A 19,122-nucleotide genomic window follows, 5' to 3' on the forward strand; every position below is an offset into this window, starting at 1 on the left:
TTTAAAGAAAGAAAGGATAAAGAAAGAAAGCATTTATTTCAACACACAACAAACATTATACTTAAAACAATACGAGGTAAATCAGTACAATAATAAACTAATGTGTGGTTGCATGCGCCCATTTTTTTTTAGATTTTTATCGCCATACCTTTTATTTGTACGCACTACTTAGGTGACTAGGCAATTTATGCCCAATATAGTCAATACCTACAAAATTGAGTTTGAGTTTGAAATTGCATAACAAGTATATTTTCTTAATTATATTCAAATAAACAGCAATTAATTATATAAAAAAGAGCGTGAGTGACGAGCACACGTGTCAGAAGAGAAACTTCTTTGGTAAGATTCAAAGATACAAAGATAAAATGGTCGCCTTACTCCATGACGTGAGGGTATTGCCATGACGCAGCATAGAAAACATTGGAAGGCGGAAATCAATTGTTTTATTTATTTTTTCAGTGTTACCAACAATGACATGTCAATATTCGATCGTGGTTCGCGGCAAATTGGAACTAGGTGATGATATGTCTTCATTTTTAAAAAACATAGTCAATGCATTTGGCTTGAACGCGAAAGAAAAAATGTCTGAAGAGGGATTAAATATTGATGTGGTAAGAAATGCAGATACTGATCAGACAGATAGAAAAATAGGAACGGGAATCGCTGAAAAAACTATTAAAGAAGATTTGATGAAAGGCAATAAGAAAATTATGCATCTTTTTGGAAATCATGACAAACGACATGAAGCTCGGTTCTTGCACAATAATATAAATGTATAAGTTGAAAATAAAAGTGAAGCATTTTGCCTATTTTTATTTGGTTCCTTGTTTCTCACTTCTCACTCAATTTATTCGAAAGTAAACGTTTGCTTATTTGTATTTAATTTTCGTTATCTATATATTTTTATACTAATATTATAAAGAGGAAAGGTTTGTAATTAACTATGTATGTATGTACCAGACCGATTTTGATGAAATTTGGCACAGACAATCTTTAGACCCTGAGAAAGAACATAGGCTACCCTTTATTGCGAAATAAGTAGGTACCACGGACGAAGCTGGGGCGGACCGTTAGTCATATATATAAACAAAAAAGTTAAAATACCTAATGGAATTTGCTATCAAAATCAGGAAGTAGCAGTTGAAACTAAGGTTAATTAATACCTAACTAAATAACTAATATTTCCGGAATGACAAAAATGTGTAGATATTTAGGCAGACGATTATACAGTTCTATTGTTCAATTGTTTTTACGATTTTTAGATAGGTATAAGTTGTAACCTAGGTGAAACTATTTTGTTTCGGTTAGTAATTTAAAAGATATTTAACAAACTTACTATTAAAATAGACGATTTTTTTAATCACCTAATCCGGGCCGCTTTCTATTGAGTAGGTAAAGATTTAAGCTAACGATATTACAGACAGACACAACAACATTACAAAGTAAAAAATTATATACCTAACTACTAAGTTTCTAATAATAAAAAGGTTTCTATAAATTCTTCATGATTTTGAATAAAAAAAACAATGTAAGTTTATACATATTATAAAATATGATTTTTTTTTTACCTACTGATAACCGATATAGTTACCTACTTACTACCAACTATTGTATTTCCACTTTATTGTGTAAAAATGATCGAAAAGTTTTATTGCATTTTCATATGATGCAATTGTCGTTATTGTCGTTGATTATCATCAACTCAATTTTCTAGTAATCAGGTTTTTGGATCATACAAACAAACAAACAAACAAACTCTTCAGCTTTATAATATTAGTATAGATTAAATTTAAATTCTTCACGTGAAATACGGCTTACTAAACTTAAACATACGAAAAAAACAAATTTACAATTATTTACCTACACGGGAATATATTATTTAAATTACTTAAAGAAAGCAGGACAGTGGACATACATGCTAATGATATTTACTTACATAGCCACAGCAAATTAGATTCAGAATCGTCGATCAGATCGAATAATTCGTGTAGTTTTGAAAGTTACTACAGTTATTCCTATAGGTGTCCCGATGAATATACTAAAAGCCCTCGAGGGAGGGACACAAGCCTGCGGTGGGGGAGGGGGGGAAAGGTCTCTTTTTCAAGGTTTTGACTTGTAACTCGAAAATTATTCATAATATCTGTTTAGTGACTTCTACATTAATTATTAACATTAAATTGCCTATAAATTACGTCTAAACATTTTTACCGTACGATCAATACTTTAGGAGATACATAGTACTTAAGGTGATAAAAATAAGAAACAACATCGATAGGTACTTGACTTGACTAAGATGATAGATAAGTCGCGCTACAAAGATCCTCGCTGTTTGCCTCTGATGTTGATCTTGTAGTCCTTCTAATGGCTCTTACTCCTCCAGAAAAAGAAATATTTTTTGTCAAACCAGGAAGAGGAAAAGTGGAAACCAAAATATTTTCCTCCCAAGAACTTCAAAAACATTCATTTTGTGATTCTATTCTCTTTCTGCATAGTTTCAGTGGGTGTGATACAACCTCAGCTATTTACAGGAAGGGAAAAACATCAATTATCAAGATTTTTGATCAAAAGCCGTCACTAAAGGAAACAGCAACTGTATTTTATGACCCAACGTCAACTCAGGAGGTTATAGCAGAAGCCGGAGAAAAAATGTTTCTTGCAGTATACCGAGCGCCCTGTACTCAGTCTGAGATCAACAGACATCGATTCACAGTTTTTCTGAAATCTTGTACCAAGCCCAAACCGGATCTTTCTTCCCTCCCCCCTACCAAAGGGTCAGCAAAATATCACGCCTACAGAGTATTCCATCAAGTACAGGAGTGGCTTGGGAACCAACTGCCTCCTGAAATATGGGGTTGGAAGCGAAGAGTCGATGGATACTTAGAACCAATCACGACCTTGGATCCTCCTGCTCCTGAAGCGTTGTTAAATTCAATTTTTTGCCGATGTAAAAGTGGATGTTCCGGAAAATGCAGTTGCCGAAAAGCGGGCATTATGTGTAGTCTTATCTGTAACGGCTGCCTAGGAGCTTGTACTAATGGACCCCCTATCGATGTTAGTGATAAAGATGACGAAGATGAAACACAATTTGACTAATAAGTCGGCATACTCGTGCAAAAAAAGATGTTATTTCTTTTTATAATTAAAATTTGTAAAACTATGTTGTTTCTTATTTTTCTTACCTTTAATACTCTGTATCTCCTAAAGTATTGATCGTACAGTAAAAATGTTGAGACGTAATTTATAGGAAATTTAATGTAGATAATTAATGTAGAAGTCACTAAAGAGATATTATGAAAAATTTTCGAGTTACAAGCAAAAACCTTGAAAAAGAGACCTTTCCCCCCCTCCCCCGCCGCCGGCTTGTGTCCCTCCCTCGGGGGCTTTTAGTATATTCATCTGGACATCTTTAGGAATAACTGTAGCAACTTTCAAAACTACACGAATTATTCGATCTGAATAAATTAATTTTCCCATACTAACAACAATAACCTATGACTTATTTTTGTACTGCAACTTGTACTCATAAGTATAAAAAATGGTACAGTAGTTACCAATTACCATATTGTTGATTGGCAATGCAGTATAGATTATTTCTTATCTTCACACATAAGCTACCTACATCATAATCCATTCGGAAGTTTTCTGTCGTCTACACAGACGTTACAGAAAGATAAACTGTAGATATTCATAATTATGTTGTGTTCTAACATCTATCAAATTAAAAAAAAAAATACATTACTAGCTTCCACCCGCGATTCCGCCCGCTTTGTCATAAGAAATACATAAGAAATTATATACTAAAACCTTCCTCTTGAATCACTAGGTATTAAAAAAAACCGCATCAAAATCCATTGTGTAGTTTTAAAGACTTATAGAGAAATAGGGATATAGGGACACAGAAAGCGACTTTGTTTTATATTATGTAGCGATAATTTTAATGGGGCGCATTCTGAAAACCGCTAGGGGGGCGTCCATAAATTACGTGAGTCGTTATTATCAATTTTTTGAACCTACCTATATAAAATGTAGTCGTGAAAAAGTCAAGCTGAAACATTCTTTTAAATTTTAGCGCTTTTGTAAAAGTAACCCGTTCGGAAAGTTGTCTCCACAAAGAAAATGGAATGTTCCAGGAAGTTAGTGATATAACTGAAGCTTTAACTTTTCTAAACATCATAGAATGTTGTGAAATCATAATATGTAACAGTACATTAATTTAATTTGTGTATGACTTAATTTATTTAACGTTTATTGTATGGAAGCTTAGGAACTATGATACAAAAAGATAATCGGTTCGAGTGTGGGTCGAGTATGAAGGTAGGTAGGTACAACAAAACTTCGTCTTTATTTAGCGGGTTAAGAAAAGAAAAAATAAAAGAAATTCATACTTTTTGTAACATTTTTATTTGATAAACACATCAGTGTGCGGATATAATGTATAGGTATGGTAACTTTAGTGAATGCCTTAGATAGGGTAACATTACTGAATATCTAATTTAACATATAACTAGCAATTAGATTTAGTACAAACATTTTAGATATTCTGCAGTTCTAGGAAGCTTCTGTAACTTATCTAAAACGGAATAGAAGACAAACTTCATTAATTTTCATTTTATTAATTATATGCGATACACTGGATAATATTTAAAATAAACATACAATAGTCATTTTAAATTCTACAAAAATTATTCATTTACACATAACAAAATGGATACTAAAAAATTAACATGTAACAATTGCCATTTTATTTTAGTCAATAATATAATCGTTAGCAATGTTTAGTATCGATCTAAATGTAAAGCGTTATTTATAGAAGTATGTAATCACAATTATTAATATTAAAGTGAGCTAGATTACCTAATCTAATATTATAACAATATTTATTAAACTGTATGATTTTGATTGTTGCTGGGTTGATGTGTCATGGCCGACACGTAAATCTAATGCTAACATTAATCTACGATTTTGCGAAATACACACGATACATTATTTCCTGATTTAATAAGCATTTACAATTAAAAGAATTTGAATTTTGTGAGTTAATAACTATTTTTAATGCGTTTAATTTACATTCCCGCCATTTAGCATTGACAATGTACCTAAGCATTAATTATTTATCGATAGTATTATTTTTTCCGAATGGAAAGTTTTCAAGAACATGAACTTTCTTTATTTATAGTTGACTTTTTAACGTTAAATACGTGTATGAACAATCGATATCAATTTATTTAATCAAAATCAGCTGTGCCCCGCGGTTTTACACGCATTGCTCCGCTCATATTGGTCTTAGCGTGATGTTAGCCTTCTTCGATAAAAAGGTTGAAATATTTTTTTAAATTGGACCAGTAGGTAGTTCCAAACTCAACTCCTTAGCTTAGAAAAATTAAATAATATTAATTTATTATTAATTTCTTTTTAAATTAGAAAACTTACTGTTTTCTAATTAGATGGTCATTTCACGATGCGGCCATGACAAATAAAGACCATAGACAACTTTTTTACTTCTAGCGGCACTAAAAAACTTATGAAAGAATCTTTTCGCAAAATGCAAGATTATTATGAATACTTTTCATCAATTCTGTGCACAGACCTAGTACTTTTAACAAATGCAGGCTAAAATATACAGAGTAATAAGAATTCGTTTAAAAATCGTCGCAAGTCTAAAATGTTACCAGAGATGTGAGATTTCATATCCACTAATCGTTAAGTCGTATTTTCATACAAATAATAAAAATATAACATTCTTTGTGGCACACAATAATAGATGAAAAATGAGTAAAAAAAGCTTTGGAATCATGTCAAAATTTAAAATGATACAATATGAGATTGTGAAGTATGCAAAACCAACTTGATTACATTATTCTGGTGATTTTAATCTTGAACTACTAGACAATATAATAAAATTATAATTGGTTAATATGTAGTTATTAAAAACCTCTTGATGATGATAGATGAAACATTAGAGATGGATACTTATTACACGTTAACTTTATGATAAAAAGGGCATAGAAATCTGCATAGAACTCACATCTCTAGATAGTTTACAATATTGTATATAGATATAAGAGACTACTATGAAACAAACAAAAATTCCTTTTTCTTGTAGGCACTGGTCAAATAATTTTACTTTTCAAGGGCAGTTACAAAAATCATTCTTGCTTGAATACCAGTGTTCATTTTATATCCGAAAACTTATATTTGTTACCAATACAAATGTAAAAGGAAAAAAATACAATCAAATACAAAACAATAAAAAAAAACAAAACTGAACAAAAAAATATGTTTATTAATAACGAAATTTTATAAAATATAATAATATTTACAACAACGTAATAGTTACATAATTACATACGAGAATTAAACTAGAAAAATGAGAACGGGCCCCAATCTGAAATAGAAAAAAGGAAATCTTAAATATTTTTTATCTACAAAAAAAAAAAATACAATAAAATCCAAAATTTTACACATCAGGCCAAAGAAATGCGTACACCTTAGTATTATTTTTATCTATCTCGTGTACTTATCAATGTAAGCAGTGCACCCTATCCGATATCTTTAGAAAAAACTCGCTTATGAACTATATTATAATAATTAATAGAACTTGTTTACTAATCATTACACTGTTAGCCAATAAAAATGTATGAAATGCCAATAATAATGCTAATTTTGTTAATTATCTATTTTCAAATCAAATTAATAAATATATTCAGAAAAGTTGATAAACTCGTTTGTTGACCAAGTGTTCACTGTTCATTAAAAAAAGCGAAAAAAGTAACAATTCGCACTATCAATTCTTTTCCATTTTCACGGCCAGCAGTGTAATCAACCTAATCTATAAAATACAATGAATAGGCGCATTATATCTACTTGAAAGTTATTTACGACGAAGTCAAAACAAATGTCACATTTCATATTTTACATGAATTTTCGTCGGTTCGTCATTTTTCCTTTGCTTACACAAACCTGACGGATCGTGTAGATGCAACATTACTAGATTGAGAAAGTCTAATAGATTATACTAAAAATAAAACAACAGAATAAAAAAAATCTAGTCAAACTAAGTTTGCGCAAACTTTCGTAGTGTGTAGCCGAGCCTTTATAAAAATCTATATTAGCACTGGTTCTAGCTTATATTATAAAATTACGAAGTTTAAGCCCGAATCTATTTGTCTATTCTAATACTTGCTATTGTTTCCGTCTTTTCTTGCAATTAGTCAACTGCTTTATAACGTGAAAAAGAAAAGATTAAATTTATATACTAGATAGGGAAGTTTATACAAACTAAGCATGAAAAACTAAAATTACCACTAAAATAACAAATAGCACGCGCAAACAGTTTGCGCAAACCCACTTTACTACCTACAAAAAACAATCTATAATTTAAGAATTTAGCACGTTACCAACAAACTAATTTACAATTGCACTTAAGTTCGGTAGCAAATTTAACTTGTTTTTTTATTTGTAGTGACTCATAAACTAAATTATCCCGAATCCTACAAAACGAGACAAACCCAAATAAATTCATTCCACCCCTACACTAAACAAATTTGCGCAAACCTCCCCCCTAAAGTAGCCAGCAACACAGCACCTCAAGCATAACGCCTTGAATGACACTTTTGCATGACAGTGCGGTGCGCGCAAGTCGAACCGTGCTAAAAAAATCAACCAACCCAAACATAAATTACACCAAACTAATTTGCGCAAACCCCCCCCATAAAGCCCCAGCAACACCGCACCGCAAGCATGACGCCGTGCATGACAGCGCGGTTTGCGCAAGCCGTACCGTGGCCGCTCAGCGCAGGTCCGGGTTGTCGTTGATCTGCTTCTTAATGCGCACCAACATGCTGGTATACCATTGGTCGAGCCGGGATATGCTGTCGTATGTCTTCACCGCTTCGGTGAACGCGTCTATGTTCTGCTCTTCGAGGTGCTCGATCAGCTCCTGGAATGAAGCATCTAGGTTTATAATTTATAACTTTATTGTTAAAAATAAATCATAAAATGTCTTGGGGCTGCGTGTTGTATTACAAACATCGTACATCCAATTTACCCATTGTGTTCATAGAATGCTAAGGTTTCAATGTGTTTCCACAACTTAACGGGCGGCTTAATATTCGGAGAAGAAATCACGGTATTATCGAATCAATTGTATAGTGTATCGTTTAGAGCGGTAGATCGCCGAGGATGAATTCGTAGAGCGTAGCGGGTAGAGCGCTGTGTGTAGAGTGGTAGAGCATAGAACGTAGTGGTAGAGCGATGTGTGTAGAGCGGCACAGCGCAGAAACAAGTGCGGTAGAGTATAGTGTTAGTGTAGAGTGCGGTGTAGAGCCGGCACCTTGATCAGCTTGCACTCCCTCGTGTCGGCGAAGGCGGGGTAGAGCGCGCAGTACTTCTCGAGCGCGTGCTGCGCGTTCAGTATGTCCACGCAGAGGTGGCACAGCGCCGCGCGGAACATGTACTCCTTCGCGCTGTACTTCAGCAGGCTGTTGTCCAGCGACGACTTCGCTATCTGTAATGTAGAGCGGGTATTATAGATGTTAAATTTCATTTGCATAGAGATGTATTTCATTCTTAAATTTCAAGAAACTATGTGATTTTTTTATCATAGACGTCATGAATGTATAAAAATATTTTAAATAAATTATTGAACAAGGCTTTTTTATGTTTTTATTTTCCTAGAAATTTTTTTAAACGTAGCTCCTTTAGATTGCTCAAGCGCGATATTCACAAATGATTATTATTGTAACGTTTACATTCTACCACAAAAAAATTACACCCCAACCAAAAAGCACATTCCCAAAATACCCCCATACCTGTTCATAAATCTGTATCGCCTTATCATAGTGCTCCAACTGTGCCGCATACTGGGCCAGCTTGAGCATGCACTTATTGGCTGAGGACGTGGACTCCTCGCCGCGGAAGTAGTCCGCCGCTTGCTCGTAGTGCTGCATCGCTCGGGCGAGGTCCACGCACTCGGTCTCGTACAGTTCCGCTATGTTCTGGAACGTTCGAGAATGCTCTAGAATGTTCTATATCGAGAGTTGATTTGTGATGAGGGATGAGGTGGAAAGTGTGCGCAATGCTCTGTAATGTTCGCGAACGTTCAGTATTCAAGTGATTTGTGAGGGATGAGAAATGTACACTGTGCTCTGTAATGTTCGCAAACGTTCTAGATAGATAGATAGATAGAATATATATATAATACGTTAATAATACGTTCTACATAGAATGTTCTGTCAAAGGTACTTTGTTCTGTACAGTTTCGCTGGATTCTAGAATGTACAATTTGAAGTGATTTGCATCATGTTTATTTATTTTTTCCACGCAGGCGAAGCTGTGGGCAAGAGCTAGTTGATAATAAAACAACTAAAGCAAAAGTTACGTACTTGATGTTGTTTAGCGGCCACAGTGAAGCGGCCCATGTCGGTGTAGATCTCGATTGCTTTCAGGAGACACGATACGGCTTCTATTAATGAGAAGAAAATTGGACTTTAGAATAAGAGAACATAAACGGAACTCCTATTGTAACAATAGAAGCAACTAATAACAATACACATTCTATTTTTTTCTGTCATAATATAAAGAGCAAAGATATGTTGGCCTTGGCACATGTTTGATATCATAAGATTCTGCATTCTTACACTACACATTCAACATACAATATAATATATTAAGATGTGTAAAGTCAAAATATAGTGAAATGTGGAAATAGAAAGAGATTTCTTTGAAAAAAAAATTTCAAGAAAATAACAGTGGAGAGGTCAAATAATTCCTTAATTTTAGACCATAATAACGTACTCTGAAATCGTTTTACATAAAGTAAGGAAATTTTGACCATCACATTCATTATTTATTGGCTTGCTTGCTAAAATCATAGGCTTGCAAAACGTTACTCAATCACGATTACATAAGATATCATGAGATAGAGAGACTGCTATTAATCAATAATTGTGGAGTTCTGCTAAAAATGGCATCTGTTTGTAAATATTACATAATGTTCGAGATAAAATTGATAAAAAGCACTTGTGGCTATCGTTTAGTCATAAATATATGACGCATATGATGTTATCGGAAAATTTGCGATCAATTTGAACAATTATTATTATCAGGGGTTATAATTGGGGCGAAACCAATGCTGGACTGGAGTATTTTGATTATTATTAAAAGCGGAACAAATTCATAGTTTTGTTTAGGTCATTATACTAGCTATCCGCTAGTCTAATACTTAACAAATTATATACTATAGACTTCCTCAAAAACCACTAAACCCATTAAAATACGTTGCGTAGTTTTAAAAATCAACGCATACACAGGGATAGACAGACAAAACAACGATTTTATTTTATACTATGTATAAAAATCGAATAAATCGTTCTTACTAAGTAAGTAGATTCTTATTAACGTAAATTAAAAAATCACCTCCCACATGAAGAGGATGCAAACCACATCTACTATATTGATGGATTCTCCGAGAATATAGGTGAACAACTTCAATGCCCTGTCTATACGAGATTTTCAATAGAGAATCCAAATTATTTTAGGAGGAATAATTTTTAATTAAGTAACTATAAAATTATAAATAAATGGTTTGCTATCAAGATGGCAAAAACTTTTATAAGTCGATCTTTGCAAAGGTTTATTTTTCGAGCGAGACTACAAGTTATGAATAAACCCACAAAGTTACGACAAAGCGACACAGCACAATGTCTCCAATATACAGTAAACCCAAATACAAATTTTGCCAAATAATGTACACACAATGCCATACGACGATATTGTCTAAGTAATATTTCGTCACAAGTACGTGATAAATTGGGGCAATAATATACTCGAATGGAGGCATTTGATTCCTTGCCACGATGCAAAACTAACGCGCCATGAACTCACATTATATAGTATTAATAGCCTACTTTAGATCACAACCTCGTTATAACTAAGTAGATTACTTTGCAACTGTTGAATAATGAAATACATGACAATTTATAAATTTTTCAGTTCAACTTTAATGTATTCTACACTTCAACAAAATTGCTTATTAAAGTATCTTGTCGCGTAAATAGATTTAAGCACTTTTTTGAGAAAAGATAGAATATTAGTCTTAAGAGTCCGGCGGATGCTGCCAATTCTGCAATTCGAAGTGAAGGCAAAATACGCTCGAATATTGTTGTCTCTGTTGCACAATTCCCGCCGAAGCCGCGCGTGAATTTGTGTGAATAGTGTGTAGTTGTGTGAGTGTACCATTCATTCATATTGACAAACGCATTTCTTTTTATTTAGGAATATAATGTTTCTTATTTACTTTATTTTTGCAGCAAACTTTGGGCAATCGTAAGTGTATGTGCAGAATAGCAATGCGTTTTAAGGAAATTTCTCTACAACACTTATATCCTACTAGTAATATTATAAATGCGAAAGTTTCTATGGATGTATGGATGTTTGTTACTCTTTCACGTAAAAACTACTGAACCGATTACAATGAAATTTAGCACACATATAGAGGGTAACTTAGATTAACACATAGGATTTTTATCCCGAAAATCCCACGGGAACGGGAACTATGCGGGTTTTCCTTTGCAAACGCGGGCGAAAATCTAGTCTTCAATAATATCTCAACATCTAGGCTTTGTAGAAAAAAAATGTAGCTGTAAAAATCAGGGTACATTTTTTTCGCAAATATAATCTATACTCTATACCCGTCTGTCTGTCTGTCTGTATGCTGACATCACGTGAAAACTAACAGTTCGATTTCGATGAAACTTGACATAATAATTAAATACTTTATTATCCTGGGCATATAATATATACTTTTAGATACTTTTTATCCTGGAATAACACGTGGAAAAAAATAATCTTAATTTTTCAGTTTTATCCATAGACGTTGTTCTGTAGAACCGCGAACACACGTTGCGTTACCCGCAGTGGATTCTTTTTTTTTATAAGATGTCATTGTCAGAGTAACTCAAAATGGAGAAATAAACCATCCACGCGAAGACCGACATCCGCGCGGACGGAGACGCGGGTGAAAGCTAGTCAGAAATATTACAATACAATTGGCAAAAAATACGCACGCACAATGCACTATATGTTTTTACTTTTAGGCGCAAAAAAGTGACATCCTTTGACCCTTTTTTATCGGAAATATCTAAGGAGCTTCTCTTTACACGAGTAGAACACCCAGAGTTTTATTTTAAAAACACGATTTTTAAAAAAATATTTAAAACTAGCTTCCGCCCGCGACTCCGTCCGCGCGGATGTCGGTCTTCGTGTGGATGGTTTATTTCTCCATTTTGAATACCTCTGACAATAACATCTTATAAATATCTATTGGACCCAATTCCCAAATACGGCTAGGCCTATAATAATACGCAACGTGTGTTCGCGGTTCTACGGAACAACGTCTAGGTATAAAACTGCAAAATTAAGATTAATTTTTTTCTACGTATTTTTCCAGGATAAAAAGTATCCTATTTTACGCCCAGGATAATAAGGTATAATTATACCAAGTTTCATCGAAATCGAACCGCTAGTTTTCACGTGATGTCTTCACATACAGACAGACAGACAGACAGACAAAAATTTTTTTAATCACATATTTGGGTTTGGTATCGATCCAGTAACACCCCCTGGTATTTATTTTTTCAATATTTTCAATGTACAGAATTGACCCTTCTACAGATTTATTATATGTATAGATATTGGGATTTTCGCGGCCGACTGAGCTACCTAAATAAATTAGTAGAAAAAAAAATTGATACACTAGAAAATTTATTATGTTGCTAATATATGTAGTGATTACAGGCGCAAATTATTTTAATTAAAATAATTATTAAAGTACCTAATTATTTTAAACCAGAATTAACAATACTTGTATTTAGGTATACCTACTTAATTATATTTAAAACGATAAATTAAATTAAACTAAAAAACACAAAATATGCAAAAATAAATTAAAATTATTATTATACGAGCATAGAACCTCCACCTTTTTGTTTTAGGATGAAAAAGAAAATAGTTTGACAGGCTTGTGCTTGACAAAGTGGTGACGTGGTTTTCACACATCGAAAATATTACCAACACATACAAACTTTTTTCTATACTATGAAGCACACCCCGGACACTCCATACAAAATTATAGTTTTGACAGTCACACAGTAGAGACTGCAAATGTGTGTGTAAACTCTTTATGGTTGGCACATTTGTGACTAGCGTAAAAAAAAATTCGCGTTTTTCTGATGAAATACATCCGTAAACAGCACAATATCTAACCATTTTCTACGAAAAACGATAATCACAAATCCAAAATAATAAAATTGCTTTAAGTCAATTTGATTAATGTTATAAATTTATAAATTTATAAAGGATAGAAATTGATTAATGTTGTCAATCTTCGTTGCGTTTCGTCTAAAGACGTCGTTGGTATCGTCCTTGCGGGGAAATGGGTACCATAACATGTCTGATCGTGCGGGGTGAGGTAAGTGTTTAATTTCAAATCCAAAATAATAAAATTGCTTTAAGTCAATTTGATTAATGTTGTCAATCTTCGTTGCGTTTCGTCTAAAGACGTCGTTGGTATCGTCCTTGCGGGGAAATGGGTACCATAACATGTCTGATCGTGCGGGGTGAGGTAAGTGTTTAATTTTGGCGGGAGGCGGAGAGTGTCCGTTCTGTAGCGTTTAGCTACTATTATGTATTCTGTGCTATGAAGTTTACTGTATGTATCTGTATATTGTGCTTGATGCGACAGCACGACGACCGATGAAAATTTGTGATTAATTTGAACGTGTGCCGTAATACCAAAAACGATGAATGAAAACTCAATGCTTTTCCAATTTTTTTTGCATATTGTGTAACTTAACAATGTAAACCATGTTTCGAATTACATTACATTAAGAATATTGCCGTTTTTATTACAGAATGGATGAGTAGAAAACATATCATTTATACTTTAAAAATGTGAGAAATACAAATCGTTTACAATTCGTTGTATTTAAGTATTTTGCAATAAAAATAATATGGGAACCTAGATAAATACTGTCTTATTCCGAATAACAGCACAATAAAGTGGAAATATGCTCAAACTGAAAATTATTTTGGTATTACGTTTGTATGGAAAAATTGTCGTCCGCCGGCCTCTTAATTATTGTCTCTTTGTCTCAAGGGCGGATCCAGCTTTAGTGCCAGGGGGGGGTCACTGCATAGTCGTGGTAAAGTTTCAAAAGCTATATATTTCAAAGCTATATTTTGATAAATTTAATTGAAACGTAGTTATAGTTAAAAAAAAAACCGGCCAAGTGCGAGTCGGATTCGCGCACCAAGAATTCCGTAACTACAACCATTTTTATATGTTTTAACTTTAAATATTTATGCTTTTTGTAATTTTTCCATTATCTGTGTTATGAGACAACCTACAAAAATTTCAAGATTCTCCGTTCCCGGGAAGTAGCCTGTAGGTTTTGATTCCAGGCGACATTTGCGAATGTCGAAAATTTTCAGCATAAACAGCTGTATCTTTTTCAATGCGTTTGCTACTAGGTTGATTTATTCACAACTGCATGGAACAATAGAGTCGAGTAGGTATTCAATATGAATTTCAGCATGATACCTCCACCCGTTCATGAGAAAATGGGTTCTAGAAAGGGTAAGAGGAGGCAATTTCGAAAACAATCGGTTGACGTTGATCCCTTTTTCCACCTATTGATATTTAAAATTGTAAAATAAAAATCATTTAAAAAAGTATAGAAGGATAATTCCATCGTTTTTCGCAATTATCCTATATCTGTGTTATACAATTTTACTATGTAGTATATGTACCAAATTTCATGACTCTGTGTACACGGGAACTATCCTGTAGGTTTTGATTTCCTTGAGAATATCGAAATTTGAAAAAAAAAACAGCATTTACGGATGATCTTTTGATCGGGTGGGCTTAAAGGCTTAATATTTTTTTTTAAATAAAAAACACTGTTATGTAATGTGAAAAAATCTAACGTATAAGTCAACGTAATTAAAAAGATACAGCCGTTTATACTGGAAATTACCTATTGCAAATTTTGACATTCGCAAGGGAATTGTTGAGGAAATAATTGACCTTCAAGGTACTTCCCGTTAACACAGTCTTGAAATTTGGTTAAAATCAAATTTAGTAAAAAGTAACGTCTTAAAGCACAGATATAGGAATAATTGCGAAAAACATGATTTTTTTATTACATTAAATAAAAAATATATATTTTTTAATAGATAGATAGTTTTAAACTTACAACCCACAAGGGGAATCAAAACCTACAAAGTACTTCCCGTGAACACCGAGTCTTGAAATTTGGTTAAAATCACGTCTTAAAGCACAGATAAAGAAAATAATGCTAAAAACAAAATTTAAAGATACCTACAACATAATAAAAAAGATTGGTTTGTTCGGAGCCCTCGGGGCGCGAGTCTGACTCGCACCCGGCCGGGTTTTTTCCTAATTTTACTGTATTTTCTATTGTTATTTACCATTTATTGAGTTGATAATTAATAAATTAATTAATTACTTAATTTTAGTCTTATTTAGTTTAAAAAAAATTGTAATTTTACCTACGTCTTATCGACGAACGGGATATTTCGATATTTGAGGTTTTGTGAGAAAAGTGTAATATTTAGCAAAAGTTGTGAAAAATATTTTACTTACCCACAACTTTACCATTAATCTTTATTCCGCAGTTATAGTTTATTTCGAAAATCGAGAAAACTTGTTTTATGATCTTAAATCCCAACCCCAGATCGACCGTAATTAACTTTTCCTCTAATTTTTGTTATATTCTCTAACGTTTGTAATTGATTTCAATGCTCTATATTACTTTTATATTTCAAAAGTTAATAAAAACATCATGATAAACGATATTCATTTGTTAATTTAAAAAAGTTAATATTAAATTAGTGGTCCACTTAGGTCGTGGAGATAGCCCAGGGGGGGGTCATGACCCCATGACCCCCCCCCCCCTGGATCCGCGCTTGCTTTGTCTTGATGGATCTAAAAATATTTTCAAGAGCGTGTAAAATCTACCAATGACGACGGTACTGTCGTAATTTTTTTCATAGTAGGGATACGTCAAGCAAACTTGACCGTTAATAAATAAATAATATTTTATAATGCACTTATTATACAACATAGTTAATAATTACATTAGGTCTACATAGGGCCGTAATACATTAGGGAGACTTTAACTGTATAAGTTTATTGTAAAAGTTGTTGCGCACCAACACTCAAGCCAAAGTAATATCAAACTTTGTACCATTCAGTTATATTAGATTATAAAATTATACTGCACTAATTTCTCTAGCTTCTATTTCATTTCTAAAAATAAAAATATAAAAAGTTAGACTGGGGTCAGGACTCATACTCAGGTAAGTAAGTAGTTTATGAAAATAGTAGAAGAAGTATTATAATAAGTTATTTTTTAAATTATTTTACTACTATGTATCCATGATTACATTTCCCTGCCCATCAAAAGTCAAGACTACAATAAACAACTAAACTTTGCAGTTTGCACCATGCAGTAAAACTTTCCCCTATTTGTATCAGTGAATCAACTACCTTTATATCTATTATTATTAAAAACCCCTTAATTAAATCACTACGTCCCTAACTGCTTAGCAAACCAAGAGTCAAAATAACTATTATTAACTACTAATAATATAACAAACCAAGACATCATAGATAGTAAGTAGACAAAAAATAGATAGTAGATTAAATTTAATACAGCACGCATAAACTTTTTCCCTGTTTTTTTTTGTGTGGTGTCTCAATCGTAGCCAGAAGGGCTTCTACATCTGAACGCGGACGCGTGGGTGAACCTTCAGTTCTGGTTAGGACATGCACAAGGGCGTACCCCTTTGACAGGGATCTCGAACCTTGGCTTGGTCTGACACTTGTTTTGTAGAACTTACCATTAGGATCACACTTCTTATAACAATTAGACGCGTCTACAAAGTTGGTAGCCGCGTCGTGTCGTACGCCAGCCTTCAGGTGGAGTTGAGCCGCACTGCAGAACGCTTGGCCAGCCTGCGCCCATTTCTTCGCCATCTTGAATAGATTGGCCGCTCGCAGGTAGCAGTCAACCGCTTCTTCAACTTTCGATGAGCCACTATATTGAATTATTAATGGTTTTAGAACTTTTTATTTGTGTAGATTGGGTTTTGTATCATATTTCCTGATAAATGAGCTATGTTATACTGTTATTAAAATTATACATGAGTATTACATCTTAGACACAAAGTGAAGAATCACCATCTAATATTTTAAATTTGTTCTTGGTGAACGGATGAACCAATTTGAAAAAGGTTTTTGCAAATCATGAAATCAAAACTTGGAAATACAATAAAACATGTTTTGTGTGTGGAATGGTATTTTGTATCACAGAAAAAATGAACATGATTTTTCAACCTATTGGCAGAAATCTTGTCCTATTAAAAAGAAAAAATCATATGAAAATCCTTCTTATTATATTGTATGAAGATTATTAAATGAGTAAATGAGCCTTGTGGGTCACACTGACTTTCACTGTTGAAATTTTCTACATGATAGTCATTTGCAAGTGTTGCTAAGTGCAGTGGATGATTCTTGGTGAACTTTCACTTACACCAAACTCTTTTTTTAGAGACAATATCATAGTGTACAAACTTATAATTTAACACACTAATTGTGTATCTATTAAGTACTAGGTTTCCGCCCGCGGCTTCGCCCGCGCCGTCAAAGTAAAACCCGCATAGTTCACGTTCCCGTGGGATTTCCGGGATTGCGTCATTTTCCCAGGATAAAAAGTAGCCTATGTCCTTTCTCGGGTATTAAAATATCTCCAAACCAAATTTCATGAAAATTGGTTCAGTAGTTTAGGCGTGATTGAGTAACAGACAGACAGACAGACAGAGTTACTTTCGCATTTATAATATTAGTATGGATGTATGCGTCTAATTTTCTGGATAGGAAGTAAAGCAGATTGTAATAGTTTAGAAAATTATTATGTAAAGGTATTGAGTTTATCAGTCTGTTCTAGCTAATACTATTATTATACATCTATATGTTAATACATAAAGATCTAAATTGCTATGCATTGGCAGTAAAAATGAATGACCAATTAAGGCTTGCCATATTTATTATAATAAATAATTATCTGAGTGCAGTCAAATCTTTTTAAGATTCAATTATTGTGAATACAACCAATTTATATGATGTGCTATGTTTGTGCATAAGATAAATGTTTTTGCATGTGCATTTAATCAGATAGGAACATTTAAAAGAAGTAACAAAGTATTAGGACTTATTATATTATTGATCAATACAACCCTATTTCATCATCATTAAAATATAAATGATATAAATATAAAGGCTTCTTATTCATTATCAAGGATTAAATTAATACATGACTACGTGTGCTTCAAATCGTGAAAATTTCATGATAGGTTTGAATATAGTATAGAAACTCCAGTGAGATTCTTAGACATCCTGTTGTGAAAAAACTTCGATTGTGCATGTCAAATTACGTTAATCAGAGTCATAATAGGATTAGCGAGAAATAAAAAGCCTACAAGGACATTTATGTTTACTTCACGATGAATAATAATGATGACTATTGGGTATTTTGTCTTATTCAATTTTAATCAAGATTAGACTTGGTCAGGCAGTAGGTAGTTTTTTATTTATTATTATATTATGCATTATAGAATCTAGACAAAATAACATGAATCATAGAACAGTTAAACAAATTATTGAACAAGTCATTGTCCTTACCCGAACAGGGACCCGAGAAATGTTTTAGAAGAACTTAGCTTCTTCTCCGCCTCCGCCATCAGCTGCATAGCTTTTTGTTCACTATCTGCCATTTTTATGGCAAAGTATACCGACTAATATTAAGATATTTTAACCAAAAGAGCAAAATTTATAATTTATTGACAAAATGTCGTCACTCCTCCCGACTCGAATACTTTGTCGCTGTCATCGATTAGTTTTTTGTTGCCATCAACAAAAATTCAAGAAAGATGCGTTCATGAAAACTGATAAATAATTTTTGATACATCTTCAATAAAAATATTATAAAAAATAATCGTTACATTAGTCTGATCATTATTTAATATTTTGCTCATAATAAC

At 33.1% G+C, this 19,122-nt stretch overlaps 1 protein-coding gene across 1 annotated transcript; it reads right to left on the minus strand.

Annotated features, from left to right (window-relative positions):
* Positions 1–6,263: 6,263 nt before the first annotated feature.
* On the minus strand, positions 6,264–18,957 carry LOC123701096 (alpha-soluble NSF attachment protein). Its single transcript, XM_045648534.1, has 7 exons — positions 18,764–18,957; positions 16,924–17,120; positions 9,384–9,463; positions 8,811–8,996; positions 8,333–8,506; positions 7,781–7,939; positions 6,264–6,385 (listed from the first exon to the last, which is right to left on the minus strand). Exons 1-6 carry the CDS (start codon positions 18,853–18,855, stop codon positions 7,790–7,792), a joined length of 879 nt encoding a protein of 292 aa, XP_045504490.1. The 5' UTR covers positions 18,856–18,957; the 3' UTR covers positions 6,264–6,385; positions 7,781–7,789.
* Between the last annotated feature and the right edge of the window lie 165 nt (positions 18,958–19,122).

The sequence above is a fragment of the Colias croceus genome, chromosome 20 (genome assembly GCF_905220415.1).
Source record: "Colias croceus chromosome 20, ilColCroc2.1".
Classification (NCBI taxonomy): domain Eukaryota; kingdom Metazoa; phylum Arthropoda; class Insecta; order Lepidoptera; family Pieridae; genus Colias; species Colias croceus.